The sequence below is a fragment of the Hypomesus nipponensis genome, chromosome 27 (genome assembly GCF_054491055.1).
Source record: "Hypomesus nipponensis isolate SF chromosome 27, ASM5449105v1, whole genome shotgun sequence".
Classification (NCBI taxonomy): Eukaryota; Metazoa; Chordata; class Actinopteri; order Osmeriformes; family Osmeridae; genus Hypomesus; species Hypomesus nipponensis.
In genome coordinates this window covers 12,918,460-12,935,560 of record NC_140387.1, presented here as the reverse complement: position 1 = coordinate 12,935,560, position 17,101 = coordinate 12,918,460, and the positions used below count along the sequence as shown (strand labels likewise).

Here is a 17,101-nt window from a genome sequence, read left to right as displayed (position 1 = left end):
ACCGAACGGTTCAACCGGACCCTAATGAACATGCTAGGGACACTAGAGCCGCGCTTGAAGTCTCGGTGGCATGAACATGTGGATGCCATGACGCACACCTACAACTGCTCACAACACGACTCTACCGGATAAAGCCCATACTACCTCATGTTCGGCAGGCACCCAAGACTCCCAGTCGATCTGATCTTTGGCTCCTTTGCCACTAGCAAGCCGTGTGACTACACTGAATATGTACAGACCTTGCATGACTCTCTGACAGAGGCCTATGCCCTGGCCAATCAAACCTCGCACAATGCTAAAGATCAACCGAAAAAATATTATGATAAGAAAGCAAAGAGTGAAGATTTCATCCCGGGGGATAGAGTCTTAGTCAGAGTTTGTCATGTGGAGGGGAGGCAGAAGTTAGGGGACCGATGGGAGGCACGCCCTTATGTTGTGGTAAAGAAGCGGCCTGGTTCACTTGTGTATGTGGTGCGTCTGGAGAATGGGGAAGCGGAAAGGGTGGTGCACCGAAACCTCCTTACCCAGTGCATGTTCCTCCCAGTGGAGCGTGACAGTAGTGTGACCATGGAAGAGGGCCAGTCAGACAGTGAGGCATGGGAGGCCAGCATGGAGCTGTACCCTGAAGGGGAACCAGAGGGTGATGAGACAGAGGGAGGTGAGGACGGAGCTATGGCTGGAACAGTAAGTGGAGAGGAGGAGCACACAGATACTGAGCAAGCTGACATGGGGACCAGAGTAATGTGGGAAGGGGAAATACAGGTGACCAGTGGTGGTGCCACCCCTAGACCGAGGAGAAACCCAGAGAGGAAGCGACATCCCCCGCTAAAGCTCTCGTTTGAGTCCCGAGTCAGGGCTATAGAAAGTGACGAACAGAAGATAGAAAGAGGGAGAAAGTTGTGGAAAAGAGCCAAAGCAAGAAGAGCGGCTGGAGACATATAGGGCCCCGCACATACACCTTGATAACAGATAACAGCCACACACACTACACACACTTCACACCACATAACCCTTCACAACACTTTTATTGTTTTGAATAATCTCAGGTTACTGTAAATTATTGTTTTGAATAATCTCAGGTTACTATTAGATTTTTCTTGGTTGATCTGCTGGCTGGGACGCCATCACTTAAAGAAGGGGTGGATGTAAGGTAGTGTATGTGCCACGCCACTAGGCAGCGCTGCAGCCGTGTTCTGTAAATTATAACTTGTTTGCTGTGATGCTGTTTTGTTCCTCGGGGTGACCCGTAAGTTTTTGGTTTTGTTCTTTGGATGAGTTTGGAGGCCAGAGAGGCCACGAGTGATAAAAGTTGTGTGCTTGAGGACGAGAACTGCTGTGCTAAAAAAATAAATCTCGCCACCATTCAAAAAAACCTCAGTCTCGTCTCCCGTGTCGAATCCTTTGGACGCCCAACCACCCGCCAACCGAAACCATCATATAACACAACGCAGAGTAGCAGCGGGCCGTTGGATAAGTGGAGAGAGAGGCTTACATATACCTTTTTCGAAATGGGAATATGATATAGTGTACAAAACGTTTTTTTTTTTTTTTGGTACAAAATAGCCTTCAGTTGTTGATAATGTCACTGCCAATTTATATTAGCCTATTTTTTAACCTTAATTCAATCAAGATTGGTTGAGTGTGGACAGGTTTTCTCTCTTGCAATGATAGTTATCTGGTTTCCCCTCAGAAACAAAATGAAGTGGTAGCACCCTATTTTAAACGTGTACAGACGTCAAAAACGGACGTGTACAGACGTCAAAAACGGACGTCTGTACACGTCAAAAATTGACGTGTGTACACGAACGAGATCTCAGACGTGTTGGCACAGTTGGCGTTTGATACCATGACGCCGGGTAAATTAGGTTTGTGAGACTGCGCACCAAAAGAACGAAGGGGAATCCACCTGTCTAGCAGATTAAGACGTTTTCGTAAGTACCTAGCGAAAAGTAGCCTCAACTTTCCTAGACTTTTAGCTACATGCTGAGTGCTCTCGACCAAAAGACTAAATTAAGTAAAGCGTTTTTTGTTTGAACAAGGAACTAGTAACGGATTCATTCAATTAAATAAGTAACGCGTTAAGTTACTTGTTACCTAACAGAAGTAGTCTGACTACTACACCCAACACTGCTTAGGAATGCTTGGCTGGACCTGATGTTAGTTTCCTCCAGGATCACAATGACTCTTATTGAGAGACTTACATGTACACTCTTGCACTTTTTGAGTTTCATGTTGTTTAATTGTAACTTGTTTAACTGCATGCTCGGTTCTTCCCTTTGACACTTATTTGGTTTTTCACAATGTATACTTCATGTTTTGGCTGCTTGCAATGTTTGGGGCTACCTCGTTGGAATTCGCTTTGGATAAAAGCGTCTGCTAAATGCATAAATGTAATGTAATACTTGTTGGACATTGACACACCAAAGCATAGAGTAGACTATTTATTTGAAAATCGTTTATGACACATTCACAAAAAAAAGAAAATAAATTATATATATAATGGTGATAACACAGCATCTGGTTAAATAACAATGTCCAGACAAATAAAACTTACATCAGTAATTGGCATTGCAGGGTATGAATTTACACAGTTAATAAAAACAAACATAATTTAAGCGCTGAAGCTGCGAAACTACAGAGTACAAGCTATATGAACAGATTTCACAAGAATAAATGAAAAACATGTATCTATAATTAATTTTGATTAATTAATCAAAATACACGTGTGCTTTCAAACACTATCCACAAAATGAACATAAAATACATAAAGCTGGTTACTTCATGGTATAGTTTAGTGATGTCAAGCATAGAATTGACCCAAATGAAATAGAAGAGATGAAAAGATTGGGGAAGGTTTTCTAAACTAAAATGCAGTACATTGAATGATTGGTGCCAGAGTATGTGCTTGTTGGGAATATTGTAATATGGACAGTTTATCCAAAGCGATGAGTTTTCATATGGGTGCACTGTGGTCAATAGTGTGATGACATAAATACACTGATCACAGACATTTCTTTTCAAGACAAAATAAAAATACACCAACCAATGACGAATAAATTTAGAAAGAAGACACATAATATTAACAATTCAGTACATGTACTACTACTACTTATTTGAATAGGCAAATGCCAGATCTTATACCAAATAATGACTTGATTGATTCATAACAAATCCCAACAGTAATTGTTTTAAGACAAATATGGCAACACTTTACGTTAAGATTCCATTAATTACCATACATATAAAGACATATGGTAATAATATTGTAGTTAAATAGGATAAATAAAATAAAGTAAATCTTGCTTTGCTATTACAACCTTTAACTCCCCTGTACAACAGCCACTTACCCCTTATACCCTCTCCACCATACACAGGCTTGTTAATTTTTTGAAATAACCTACACTGCTTACAATTACTACCATTTAGTAACACAGAATTTCCTACAATGTTATTCTTGTAGGTATTGCTATGTAGTTAATGTAACCTTAATGTAAAGTATTGCCAAAAGTACTATTTACCATGCAAGTATTAGGTAAATACTGGTTTGTTTCTGTACCATGAACCAAAATGACTGATAAAACTAGAATAGTGGAGAGTCAAGGTGACAGACACTCTGATAAATAATCTATTGTATAAGGGTCTGTGCAAGAAATGGCCTGATAATATAATTGTAGACAGACATATTTAATTTAGAGTAGATAGATCCAGTCACCTTTCATTGTATTGTTAGTATTTTAAGATATATGAAACGATAGGTATGAACACCACCTTTCCTTATCCTGTGATACTTAATGTAACACAGAGATGGAAAAAACTGACTGATATAACATTGACAAAAAAAAAAAAAAAACGAATAACAGTGTTGTTAAAAAAAACGGTCAGCAGTTACCTATCATAAGGTATCACGCAAACAAAAATGTTTTGATGACATTGTCATGGACACTTCAAGTAAGGAGTTAAGTCTGAATATGATTGTCATGTGTCCAATGCACTCCGAATTACAAAGTCTGATCAAGTTTTCCCAGGACACCCATAATACCATGCTTTGGTTTCGATAGTTAGGCGCCATCATGAAGTGGTAAAACCAAATTGTGTCCTTACAAATCCACCTTTTAAGGTGGACCCAGAAGAATGACAAATATCAAACACAGTGTGACAACTTATCCCCAAAAGAAAAACACAGTTCTAATATAAGAACAATGTGGGCGTGTCCCACAGAGGGGTTAAGAGTGGTGAGGAAAAGTCTAAATTGAGGAGAGACAATAATAGCAGTTCTACATCGGAAATGAGCCGGTGTTTACAAGCAAAGAGGCCACATGGCTTTATATGACGTCTTCTTACCAAGACTCCACATTTAACCTAAACCCTTTTAATAGTAATGAAGAAAAAAATACTGAATAAGTGGGGCATGTAGCTGTAACATCTATGAATTAAATCTCAAAACACCTAACTAAACTTTATTCCCTCTTATTTTCAAGTCACAAACATGGGAGGGAGGGGATTACTGGATGCATAAGATGCTAATCTTACCACAGCCACTCCAAAGATGTTCCCCACAAATCCTCTTAAAAAAGGACTCTTTTAAATAACCTTTTCATTGTGTAACAGTCAGTGGTTTACATAAAGCCCACATTTCCCTCATACCAATCATGAGCAAAAAGAGCAATGCAGGTTGTGGGTCTGATATACAATAGTTTACTGTTATTACTAGAGCTTATGGTGGTTAATGGATGTGAAGATTGTGGGCTAAACATGTACTGTATTTTTTACAGTAGGTATGTGTATCTGTAACATGTTCAGATGTATAACAGTGCAACAAAATGCAAAAAGAGAGGCTCTTCTTTCTGCAATAGAGGCCTTGGTCACATCCGTAAGCAGTTAAAAAAAGGGATGCACTCAAGCACTTGAACATTCACACCAACATTCAGTACATACAAACACACAATCTCATCAATAAATAAGATTACCAGTTATTGCTAATCCTGACAAACTTCACATTTTGTTTCTAAACAACCCTTTTACAGTGTCAGAACAAACAGTGTTTCTTATGTATGTATACAACAGCTTGGATCCCAAAAGCCTTGTCACATTTGCTTGACAATATAACAAGATGAATTGGCCTCACAAGAGTCTTCTTAAAGGATCACCTATAATCTAAACAGGGAGAAACCCAAAATAGCACCCATATCCCATATTGGGGTGGGTAATTGGGTGGCAGGCCCAGCTATGTTGCTTCATGTCTTGTTTCTGGTAAACATGCGCTCCCCGCGCAGTGTCAGGTGCTGCAGCTGATACTGCAGCACCTCTGTGTCTGCCGGCTCCTTGACACTCATTTTGTCCAGGTTGAGGTAGTCCAGCGACTTGGACTGGGACCTTTTCCCCTTGAGCAAGCAGAGGGGCAAGGGGCCGTGCAGAGCTCTCCCTGGCTCGCCATTCGACAGGGACCTGAGATAGGGGTCACCTGAGCTGGGCATGCGCCTCCGTCTTCGTCCGTTGGCGGCAGGGATGTCATAGGGCTGGTAGTACCGCATTTTGGCTTTGCGAGACATCCGGTGGATGCCAAGATCCATGGGCTTGGGAACTGAGCTGGTGACGGGCAAGGTTTCTGGTACTGGAGATTTTTCGGTGGGTGTGGTGGCATTGGTTGCTGAAGACCACTTGTGGGCCAATTTAAGCAGCTCCTCACCTGTGGTAAAGCCTACCAGGTAGTTAGAGTCCATGTGGAGAATCTGGTATCCTGAAACAGTACTTTTGATCGGGGAGCAGGGGGTGCTAGCACATCGAGGTTTGTCCGCTAGTTCAGGCTTCAGGGAGGCTTTGACCTCAGCAGCAGGTAGAACAGATATGGGTGCCCTGGAAACTCCACTGACATCCATTTCCATCTTTAGAGACATTACCTGACTGGAGAAAGAACAAAAACAAAAAAACAACCCTGTATCAATAAAGAGTTAACCTTTTGTAGGCTGCACTGTTTCACTTTCACATTGTTCGTATTTTATACCTGTTTATAACAGGGGCGGTTCTACACGGGGACCTACAGGGGCCAGGGCCCCTGTAAAAATGTCCCTGTCCCCCCCCTGTGGCCCCCCTGAGCTGACTGAAAAAAAAAAAGTAAACACTTAAAAATGTATTCTTCTAGTAGTCATCATGAAATGTGGAAGGGACATTGCAGCCTTTTTTGCCCCAGTAAATAAAATAGTGAGAGAAACATATCAAGGTATTGAGAGAGCTGAGGAGCTTGAAAAGGGAGAGCCAGAGCCGTTTGTATGATTTGAATGTAAAGCTAAATTAAAGTATTTACTGTTTAAATATCATTTGTTTGTTTTTAATGTGCCCCCCGTGATTAAACACTGGCCCCCCTTGGCCCCCCCAGTAAAATTAGTCTAGAACTGCCACTGGTTTATAAGCTATTACTATTCGCTCTTCTGGTTAGATGCTAACTGCTTTTCATTGGCTGTCTCCTCGTACTGTGCACAATGACAATACATTTGAATCAAATATAATAGTAGTGAATGTACATGATGATAACTATAGTAACAGTAAGCTTGTCTCTTTTCCCATGAACAACCTTATAACAGATCACGATTTTACACTCTTTACAAAAAGTCAAAATTGAACAAAATAATTAACAAATAATTTCATATGAAAACCCAGTGTGCTGAAGCAGTGAAAATAATTTCACTTATTTATAGTAATTACAGACATTTATTACATTTACCTTCTGTCTTAGCTACTTTGCTATGAAACCATCACTGTAGGTTTATTAAAGTTTAAGTAACCTATTATGTCCAATAACACAGGATCTCCTTTGTAAATTTGGCACAGTGATACAACAGGCCACAACGACCGTATTTTTTGGCTTATATTTCGAAGTGGCGTATAGCCCGGTTTTGGAACAAAAAAGTGGCTTTGTCCCAAGATCTCTACAGACCGTGCAGCTAATTTAAAGGGGTCATTGATTGCAAAACCACTTTTACCTTGTCATAGTTGAATAACGATAGTTTGGTGGGTAAAATGGACATACAGTGAACTTCAAAGTCCATTGACACCTATCTATGCACAAACACTGTTGTATTTGCTGTATTCTATTTTAGTTATTCTTATTTTTATCTTTACTGCTGCTGCTTTTTCTACAAGTACACTTGCACTTACAGATTCATGTTGTTTAATTTGTAACTTGCTTAACTACATGCTCTTATGGTTCTTCCCTTTGGCACTTATTTTTTGGTTGTTCACAATGTGTGCTTCTTGTTTTGGTTACCCGCAATGCTTTGGGGCTATCTTGTTATTATCAGTGACCTATGCACTTGTAAAGCTCTCTCTTGGAAGTCGCTTTGGATAAAAGCATCTGCTAAATGAATAAATGTAAATCTAGATCTCACAACTCGAAACTGCAGCTGTAAAACGGTCAGTTTTGAAGAAGCGTACTTGTAACGTCACAAATATAGAATCATCTTTGTCACGCCCCAACATTTACCTACAGACCAGCCCTCTGGTGTTCTGGCCCAGGATCTCAGACACTAGTTTAGCTGAGCACTGCTCTGTGTATTTCCACACAAACAACAAAGAAGAACGTTTGAAAGTTTTTAAAGTATATTGAAAATGGACCATCGAAAATGCTGACACTTTTCATAATCTTCCCAAGGAACCAGACCCTCGACGGGCATGGCTGATGTTTTTCAATGAGAAGATCCCTGTAAAGTTCAACACTAATTTATTCATTTGCTCAAACCATTTCACCAAAGACAGTTTTGAATCAAAACCTTGGACAATTTTACGGTTGATTTGCTGAGCCGCTATTGTTGAAAATAGGTGCTGTTCCAACCGTATGCTAATCACAAACACAAGCTGTAAGTATGATTTTGTCTTTAACAGTTAGCCTATTAGCAATGCTAACGTCTCCTGTATCACATCAACATACCTTACTTAGCAAATGACTCTAGCAAGACTAGCTGTAGTCAGCATTAGAATGGAAGCTTCCAAAATAATAGCCAGAAAACGAATAGCAGTCTAGCCTATTGCTAACGCCTGTCTAGATTTTTTGTAATTCAAGTTTTTATTTGGGCATTGGTATTTGACATTACAACAGTATACACTATACATTGTGAGACACTTCTTATTCTGCACATTGCATGTAACATTGGTGACATAGCAAAACAAACTAGAGAGGGTACAATTTCTGGGGAAATTGTAGGGTGTGCTTGCTTGCTTCAGTTGCAGGTGGGTCCGTTTTCCCTTTTAGTGATATTTTCAAGCATTTAGCCTACTCATATTGCATAATTCATTAAGAACACCCTTTGAAACAAGGAACCCCCTTTGAAACAAGCTACTGTAATAACGTTGTCACTGGCAGTATTTCATATGGAATTGCGATTCAAATAGTACCGTCTGCTACCTGAAAATAAGCCCCCCAAAAGGTAAATAAGTTCAATATTAATTTAGGGGGACATGGCTAATTCAAAAGCAGTTTGCTAGAGGCAAGCTAGCTGCCGTTGCCAACCACACTCCACTGATTGTTTGAAAGCGCAGGAAATTAGAACGTTTCTTTTGTAAGGCATAATGCGACGCAAAGCTGAAGGGGCTTATTTCCCTGATAATGATGGGCGTTCTTTACATTAGACCGCTTATTACACGGCTACTTGCCAACAAAAATAACTTAACACAGTGTGTCTTTTTACAATGTATTTGTTACCATTCGTATTGATCATCAGCAGAGAAATAGTTTGCCAAAGACGTTGAACTTCATAGACTTTGAGCATTATTTTGGCTTCAAATCAACTGACGTCGCTAAGCAACAGAGTACGCTGGGGTTGAAAAGTTACCGGACTACTTGCAGAGTGCTACGAAAGACGTGAATCCGAGGCAAAAAGGCCACTTCCCTTGACAGCGGTCAAATATGCATAGCAACGGTCAAATATGAGAAAATTGTTCACCACAGAACGTTGAGAAGCCCCATTCAAGTGAATGGAGCATTCTACAGCATTAAGAACAGCCGTGTAATAAGACATAATAAAGTTTAGCCATAGCTGTGGCATTGAAGTCAGTACTGTAGCCTACTACACTGCCAGTGGGCGAGCCGAGTCTTTGACTTTGAGACTAATGTCAAAACAAGACGCAGTCTCACTGAAATTCAAAGTTTTACACAAATAACAAACTATGCTGACCCGCTGGCTGTCTTCGCAATCGCCATATCTTTAAAACGCTGCTGTCCATTTAGATGTAGAATTGACCCTGGTACGAAATTAAGAAAATACTCACCAGATGATCATCAGTTGAGTGTCAACACTATTGTTACTTCCGCATTCGTCAATGGAGGCTGGCAGGCTCTCACATAGCAAACAAATCAACGTTTTTACAGCAACTATATTAAAATCTCACCACCTGGCTGTTTTTACAATAGTCATATCGTCATAACATTGCCCTATTTCTGTTTTTTGGTGTAAAATTGAACTAGAAAATTAGCTACAAAAAATACTACTATGACGCTTTCTATCATGGCTGCCGCCTAAAAGACGAGGCGGTCTCACGGGCGACCTGCACTCGCTCAAATTTCAAAGACTGTCACGACCTAAATCAAAAATGCGAGATTGCAGTATTTTTCACTCGTAATCCAAGCTCCAATATGCGAGCTAGAAAGTCTATCACGTTATATCCATGCGTCGTTGCTAACGTGTGTTGACGTGGTGACGTAGCTAGCACAGGTTACCCTTCGTCAACAAAAGGCACTTTGTCGCCACAAAAACGTTGTATCCTCCTAAACGACAACGGAACGTAAATCCAAATACAAGCAACTCAATCTCTACCAAGACGAAACTTTTGACACCTAGGTTGTCTATGTAGTCCAAATATTGACAAAGTTTTAGGGGGGCAAAAAGAATAATAATAATATATATGTGAGATTACAATGGTTTGTGCTAGCCGAAGGCAAGCACACCCCAATTACCGGATCTGCAAGTCCATCGAGATGGATATACTACCCTTAAGTATTGTTGAGGGCGAAGATTTTTATGAAGTATCGATATTTTGTGAGGATTTATCTGTTTGATTCCGAAAGTATCGATACTTCAGGATCTAACAATATTTAGAATGTTTTGTGGTGCTAATTTACAGGAATGTTTTATTTAATGCTCCTGCCTCCACACCGCGGGCTGCATTGTAAGGTAAACGTTTGTCAAAGAGTGACGTCAGATCACACATCTCGAGATGGTTTCTGTCTGCATTAGCCTACTATGTGCACTTTTAAATTGGAGTAGTAAAAGCTATATTAGGCGAAAGCTAAGAAGCTAATAAAGTTAATGCACATTGTAATTACAGGCCAAATGTAACTCCCCCACTACAAAGAGCCCACATCCGACCGTAGGTGGCGCTGCAGGTAACAGCTTAATGTTAAAATTATGGCATTTCCACATCATTTGTCAAAACATTCTGAAACTTTGTGACATGGTCTGTCAGTTGTTCCACTGCTGTTCACGATGTTTCAGAGGAACCCGCATCGCTGCTTGCAGCTAGATTTTTATTGAAGAACCGTTGGTCAAACTAAAATTGTTCTTTCAAACAGCTAGGCTATAGCATAATAGCAGCCTTACAAATAATTGCGTCAATACCCTTGATCCTACATCTAGAATGCATAAATAATTGTAATAGTGCCGCTGATCTCAATTTAATTCTAAGCTATTCGTGTCGACTACATTCAGTTGTGTACTTATTTTTTTGCGAGAACAGTTCTCAATAGATTTAGTTTGCTGATATACATCAGACAAGAAAGCAGCAGTCGGGCCTCCCGCTTCACACACCTGTCCTTTCGTTCTCGACACAAACGCACGCGCAATATTGTAGCAAGACGAAAAATGGGTAGCCTATAGGCTAGCCTACCGTATGACGAATCAAGTTAATAAATTGTGGGCTTAATATTTGGTGTTCCACAACAACGATACAGACTATTTAAAAGGTGGTTCTCGGTGCATAACGTTCATAGGCCGGTTTTATCCTGTGTATTCTGACTGGAGGGATTTCAGTTGAGCCCACCACGGAATATTGTAAATGCAAAACCGCTACTCGGCTACAAGTCTCGTTTTGAATAATGTGATTCTGAAAATGACCCTTTAATATATTGTCAGGCATTTGAGATTTGTGTTTTGCCACACTGGTATATGGATTTGTTCTGGGTGCAGGGTCCGTCGGTCCACCATTAGCTTCCATATTAAACTGCAATCGTATCACGTTTTCCAAGGACATTCTAAACAATGCTGTATGCACAAATATAATTTATCTTTGACAATTATTTATAACACCCATGGTAAAGCCGAAAACCGAAGAAAAACCAACCTGTTTAACAGCGCGAGCCAATTGATGTTCACGCCTCTTCTGTCGATGGTGTAGGCTCTCGAAAAATGCAACTGCTTCCGACAATTGTCACGTGACATGAAGTAATCTGGGCCTGACCCAATACCAGTGCACAACTTTTAGGTAAATGGTGTGAGGTCTTTTTATTTTGGTTACTAAAAACGTTACAACGGGATTCAATAAAATCCCCGCTCCCAAAAGATTATCATACTTAAGAACCATTTACTGCATTTCATTATTCAGTTACCTCCATTTTTTGATATAGTTTCATTTTTTGATATTAGGTATCATTAGACAAATGGCTTACAACAATATATTCACACAAAACTATACCCGCACTGCGGCGTTAGGCACCTTTTGTCCCGTATTTCATAGTGACACAGTTGGCAACCCAAACACACACAACATCCATGTGCGGCGCTAGGGAGGGGCTAGCAGGTTCTTCAGCACCCACAAGAAAGACCAAAGCACCCCGATAGCACACCCAAAAATAACGTCTGGGAAATCCGATCGAAGAATCGGATGTTAATTGTACGGAGTCAAGGACAAGGAGCAGTCCGCTAATGCATTTGCCGCGGAGTTTTGCTTATTTACTAATAGTATCTATATCTATATATATCTATATATATCTACATCTATCTATCTATATCTATATATATGATTGCACCCCCTCAGCACCTGCATTAAAAATTAACTGGCGCTGCACTGTATAAATCCATAACAATTTCATGGACAACACAACTCTCAACTCTCTTATTAGCAACATACAAATCCTTTACCAGAAAGCAACAAATACAACACTGTAAACAGATAACAGAACAGACTCTTAATACAAGAATTTATTCTGAATATATACAGTTCAACATTCAAGTTTGATTACATGTAAAATATAGAAATAATTGTCATCACAGTATTGATGAGGCAGACATTCCAGTATCATGGATGAGAAATAAGAAGTGCAAATTCAGAGTAGCATTGAAAATAAATGTGTTTTCAACTCACATAGAAATTTATCATTTCATCTGACCTTTGAAAACATTTTTGGACCTTGACTGAAATTGAGGAATGAATTCCATTTGTCACAGCTATGGAATATTTAATAATGATGATGTAGACAGCTAAATGTATTTTACACTGTACATCTGCATTCAAATATACAAGACATTAGCAAATTATGAACAAAATGGAAACCATTCATACAGTAGAACATAGTCACTCAAAATACATCAGATGTAGTACAAGTCTACACTCATTACAAAACACACAAACGATGCAACAGTGACACTTCAAAGCTTTGAAACTTCATGAAATGGTCCAGAGTAACTAACAGTTTTTTTTAACAATAAATACTAATAGACTGATGTTATTCTCTTGTAATATAATTCCCAACAATGGTTGTAACACTTGTGACTTGTGTGATATCTAACAAATTTAAACAATGCACTGATCAAATTTTTTTAAATCCTATTTTGTCACCTTTTCCTTGCCACTAGTAACAGAAAATGATTCTCTATCCAGATTCTCTAGGTGCAATTGGTCAAGGGATGACATCGCCTTGGTCTTCCCTGTGGGGGAAAAATTGCAACAACGGGCTTGTGGTGGCACTTTACCACCTTGAGGGTATTGGGCTAGAGTTTGCATTGGCACCTGCCCACTTGCCAGTGTTTCTTGAGAAGGAGGATGTGATGACTTTTTACAAGTCATTGTCTCTTGTGAGGGTTGTGCGATATTATGTGTAGGCGTATTCTGCTGAACTTTGCCATCGATTGTTGTCGGTAGAATTTTTGAACTTTGGCCATCAAATTGCAGGGCTGCAATAGGCCCGGATGTGCCAGAGGTTAAAATGAGTTTATCATGACCACTAAAGGTGTGCTGACTTGTTTCTAGAACAGGTTGCTGGTTCTCAGTTGTAGGCTGAAATGTTAATTTCCTCTCCGCAGTTAGCTGGAGAGAAATATGCTGTGACACTTCTCCAGCTGCACCTTCTGAGGACATGTCCATAGGATCATAGCTAGGGAATTTGCAGTGGGACACTTCGCTCACTGTGAGAGACAATAAAAGGGGAATTGCAATATTATGAACAACTCTGAAATCATATTGTTTTTTTGGGTAACTTTGGGTTGGGGTAAGTTTGGGATGGAGCTGCAATGTCTCCCTAATACTTTCCACTGGTATGAAGTCTAATGTTCATTGTTGCTAATATCGATTGTCCAAAGTGCCAACAATAGTCTAATTGGCTAGTATATTAAATATTCAAAAAACAAAATGTAATATTAATAATTGTCTCGCAAATTGTCTTAAGTCATGTTATTGTTTAGTGATGATGTTTTCCCTTCAATGTGATCCTAACTGCATCTTTTCAAATTATATAAACCAGAGGTCTTCAACGCTGGTCCTCAGGGACCCCCTGTCCTGCAGGTTTTAGATGTTTCCCTGCTCCAACACAACTGATTCAAATGAATGGTCGTTAACAGGCTTCTTCATAACTAGATAACGACCATTTCATTTGAATCAGGTGTGTTGGAGCAGGGAAACATCTAAAACGTGCAGGACAGGGGGTCCCTGAGGACCAGGGTTGAAGACCTCTGATATAAACAGATTCAGACTTAATTCTAACAGCTGACAAGCTATTGTATAGCTAGATGTTAATTGTTAACATTTATCTTACCATTTGTAGCTTTAAGATTTGTTTTGCTTTGAGTGAACGGACAGGGTAAGACCTTTGCTGGGGTGTATGTGTTCAAAGGGATTTTCTTCACAGCTGTTGAGCACAAAACAAAGGCAATCAGATTCCCCCTATGACAAATTACAGTTGATTATCTGCAAGTAGCCATACATACCCGGGGAGGAGGCAGAAATGTCTAAGATTGAATCATGGGATTTGGCAATGGAAGCCAGGAAGTCATCCACCTGCTTCAGCGAAAGAGAGTTGTGCAAGGTCTCCAAAGGGCATATGGATGGGACCATGGAGTACAATTCAAAACCTTGAGGGAAAACAATAGTTTGCTAAGCTTTTGAAATATAAACTGAAAGGGACACGCTACATGCCCTTCATGAGTGACAAGGTAACTGCACCAAGCAAAGGGAGATGAAACTGCAATTCAAAAACAGGACGCTTCAATTATCTTTGAAATGAATATAATCCAAATAAAAATAATCATCTGATTGAGGTGGACACTATGGGATGGAAGCAGATGAATTACACAAAAGTACATCCCACAGACGGATATGCCATCTATTCACGACTGTTTCATACAGAATGAGGTGGAAAAAATTGTATATGTTTACTTAACGACATTTATTTTTTGGTTTACTTTACTTTTTGATTTACTAACCATAAACTAAATTGATAACAAATGGCAGGTCATCATTACTATAAGGGGTCTAAGTAAATAGCTGTAATATAAAATGGCAGAATATTTCTGTAGTATTGACTGGTAATTATCTTAGTGTTATGATTTATTAATTAATTAATTAATGTGCAGCAAAAATCAATACATACAAATGTTGTCGGCGTCCACCACAATATCATTTAAATTTCTATTGTTTTTTGTTGCAAAAAGAACACAACTAATGACAATAACTCACAAGCTTTATGACAACAAGGCAGATGTAAAAAAAAAACAAAAAAACATCTATGACCTGTACTTAAAAATATTGGCACTCTTACACTTTTTTCAAATAATGCACCAAAAACGTCGGACCCAAGATTGTTGCCTAGCATGGACCATAAGGTCACAAATCACAAGGTAACCTCCCTGAACATGACTACACAAGAAAAAGTGTTTACAGGTTACAGCAAAATACTGTTGAAATTGTGGTGAAAGAAACTTGATTGAGTGAAAACATATTCAAGTTGACAGATACAGTGGGGGAAAACATTATTTGATCCCCTACTGATTTTGTATGTTTGCCCACTGACAAAGAAATTATCAGTCTATAATTTTAATGGTAGGTGTATTTGAACAGTGAGAGACAGAATAACAACAAGAAAATCCAGAAAAACGCATGTCAAAATTGTTATAAATGGATTTGCTTTTTAATGAGTGAAATAAGTATCTCACCCCCTCTCAATCAGAAAGATTTCTGCCTGTGCCAGGAGCACAGGCTCCTAATCTCAGCTTGTTACCTGTATAAAAGACACGTGTCCACAGAAGCAATCAATCAATCAGATTCCAAACTCTCCACCATGGCCAAGACCAAAGAGCTGTCCAAGGATGTCAGGGACAAAATTGTCGACCTACCCAAGGCTGGACAACACCATTGCCAATCAGCTCGGTGACAAGGTGACAACAGTTGCGATTATTCGCAAATGGAAGAATCACAACAGAACTGTCAATCTCCCTTGGTCTGGGGCTCCATGCAAGATCTCACCTTGTGGAGTTGCAATGATCATTAAAACGGTGAGGAATCAGCCCGGAACTAGGGATGGGCGTGGTTAATCGAACATCCGGATATCCTAAAGTAAGTTAGTATTCGAATACTTTTTTTGAATACTTATGAGCGTAGTTTAATTTAAAAAAACATTTTATTGAAAAACCGTCGCGTCGTGTTGTGAATTCTAATAGTTGTGACGTTAGAAAATGATGAAAACCATCAAAAAAGGTAGGTTACGCCTTTGTTCTGCTGCGAGTCTCCTTTCATTTCATTTGGCGCTACAAGAAGCATAGTGTCCTGGCTAAGCAGTACCTCGCAGCAACCTCAGGTCCTGCAGTCTTTTCTACGCCGGCCTGCTCGTAAATCGACTCCGTACTCGCCTCTCCCCTGAGCATGTTTACATGCTAATTCTCCTGAATAAAAATGCGTATGGCTAATGCAGTTGTGGCTTATTTATTTTCTTACCAGTAGCCATGTAGAGCTAGCGTAATCGGCTGTTTATGTTTGCATTGTGTGGTGGCGCACCGTATCCTATAGGATTCCGGTTCCAAGTTAATATCCAAGTTAATATGCAATAGTTATCCGTGTGTCTTTCGTTTTTATCGAGAATAGCCTACCCAATGTGTTGAATTCAGTCCAATGTAGCAAACTTTTTATTTCACATAATAATAGGCTAATCGCTTCTTCCCCAAATTAAGAGCCTACGTCTGAAGACGCAGCGTTTTTTCAAGTTCATTGTCTTTTCGTCATGTTAATAAATTGATCTTTCATTTGCTTTCTTTATTCAACCCTTATTTAATCTAATAGCTTAACAGTCCCAATTATTGCCAGAATGTGTGGTGGTTCATGTGTTTACTGTATGCTTTGCGTCACGTCAGGCTAATTACATAACGGAACCACATTAACAAAATAGATTATCCGGATATTCGAAAATAATTTCGGATACTATTCGAATAGTGAAATCAGTTAAAATCTCCATCCCTACCCGGAACTACACAGGACGATCTTGTCAATGATCTCAAGGCAGCTGGGACCATGGTCACCAAGAAAACAATTGGTAACACACTACGCCGTGAAGTATTGAAATCCTTCAGCGCCTGCAAGGTCCCCCTGCTCAAGAAAGCAGGCCCATCTGAAGTTTGCCAATGAACATCTGAATGATTCAGACAACTGGGTGAAAATGTTGTGGTCAGATGAGACCAAAATCAAGCTCTTTGGCATCAACTCAACTCGCTGTGTTTGGAAGATGGAAAAAGGCTTCCCCAAGAACACCATCCCCACTGTCAAACACGGAAGTGGAAACATTATGCTTTGGGGGTGTTTTCTGCTAAGGGGACAGGACAAGTTCACCGCATCAAAAGGACGATGGACGGGGCCATGT

At 39.7% G+C, this 17,101-nt stretch overlaps 2 protein-coding genes across 12 annotated transcripts in view; both read right to left on the bottom strand.

Moving 5' to 3' along the window:
- Positions 1 to 3,665: 3,665 nt before the first annotated feature.
- Positions 3,666 to 11,404, bottom strand: macir (macrophage immunometabolism regulator). Of its 2 annotated transcripts, XM_084694062.1 has the most exons (3): positions 11,326 to 11,376; positions 6,002 to 6,097; positions 3,666 to 5,901 (listed from the first exon to the last, which is right to left on the bottom strand). In XM_084694062.1, exon 3 carries the CDS (start codon positions 5,892 to 5,894, stop codon positions 5,235 to 5,237), a length of 660 nt encoding a protein of 219 aa, XP_084550188.1. In that variant the 5' UTR covers positions 5,895 to 5,901; positions 6,002 to 6,097; positions 11,326 to 11,376; the 3' UTR covers positions 3,666 to 5,234. The 2 variants fall into 2 exon arrangements, with proteins under 2 accessions (XP_084550188.1, XP_084550187.1); XM_084694061.1 differs by lacking the exon at positions 6,002 to 6,097 and having other exon boundaries at positions 11,326 to 11,404.
- A 750-nt stretch (positions 11,405 to 12,154) lies between these two features.
- Positions 12,155 to 17,101, bottom strand: part of ppip5k2 (diphosphoinositol pentakisphosphate kinase 2) — a 64,156-nt gene continuing 59,209 nt past the window's right edge. For all 10 annotated transcript variants that reach the window (XM_084694046.1, XM_084694045.1, XM_084694049.1 and 7 more), the window contains 3 exons: positions 14,184 to 14,327; positions 14,012 to 14,104; positions 12,155 to 13,385 (listed from right to left, as the gene is read on the bottom strand). In XM_084694046.1, coding sequence (XP_084550172.1) covers positions 12,808 to 13,385; positions 14,012 to 14,104; positions 14,184 to 14,327 — 815 coding nt within the window. In that variant the 3' untranslated portion in view covers positions 12,155 to 12,807. The remainder of the gene's footprint in view (positions 13,386 to 14,011; positions 14,105 to 14,183; positions 14,328 to 17,101) is intronic.

Coding starts and splice junctions, on each gene's coding strand:
- macir (XM_084694061.1), bottom strand. CDS start 5,894: ATGTCTCTAAAGATGGAAATGGATGTCAGTGGAGTTTCCAGGGCACCC.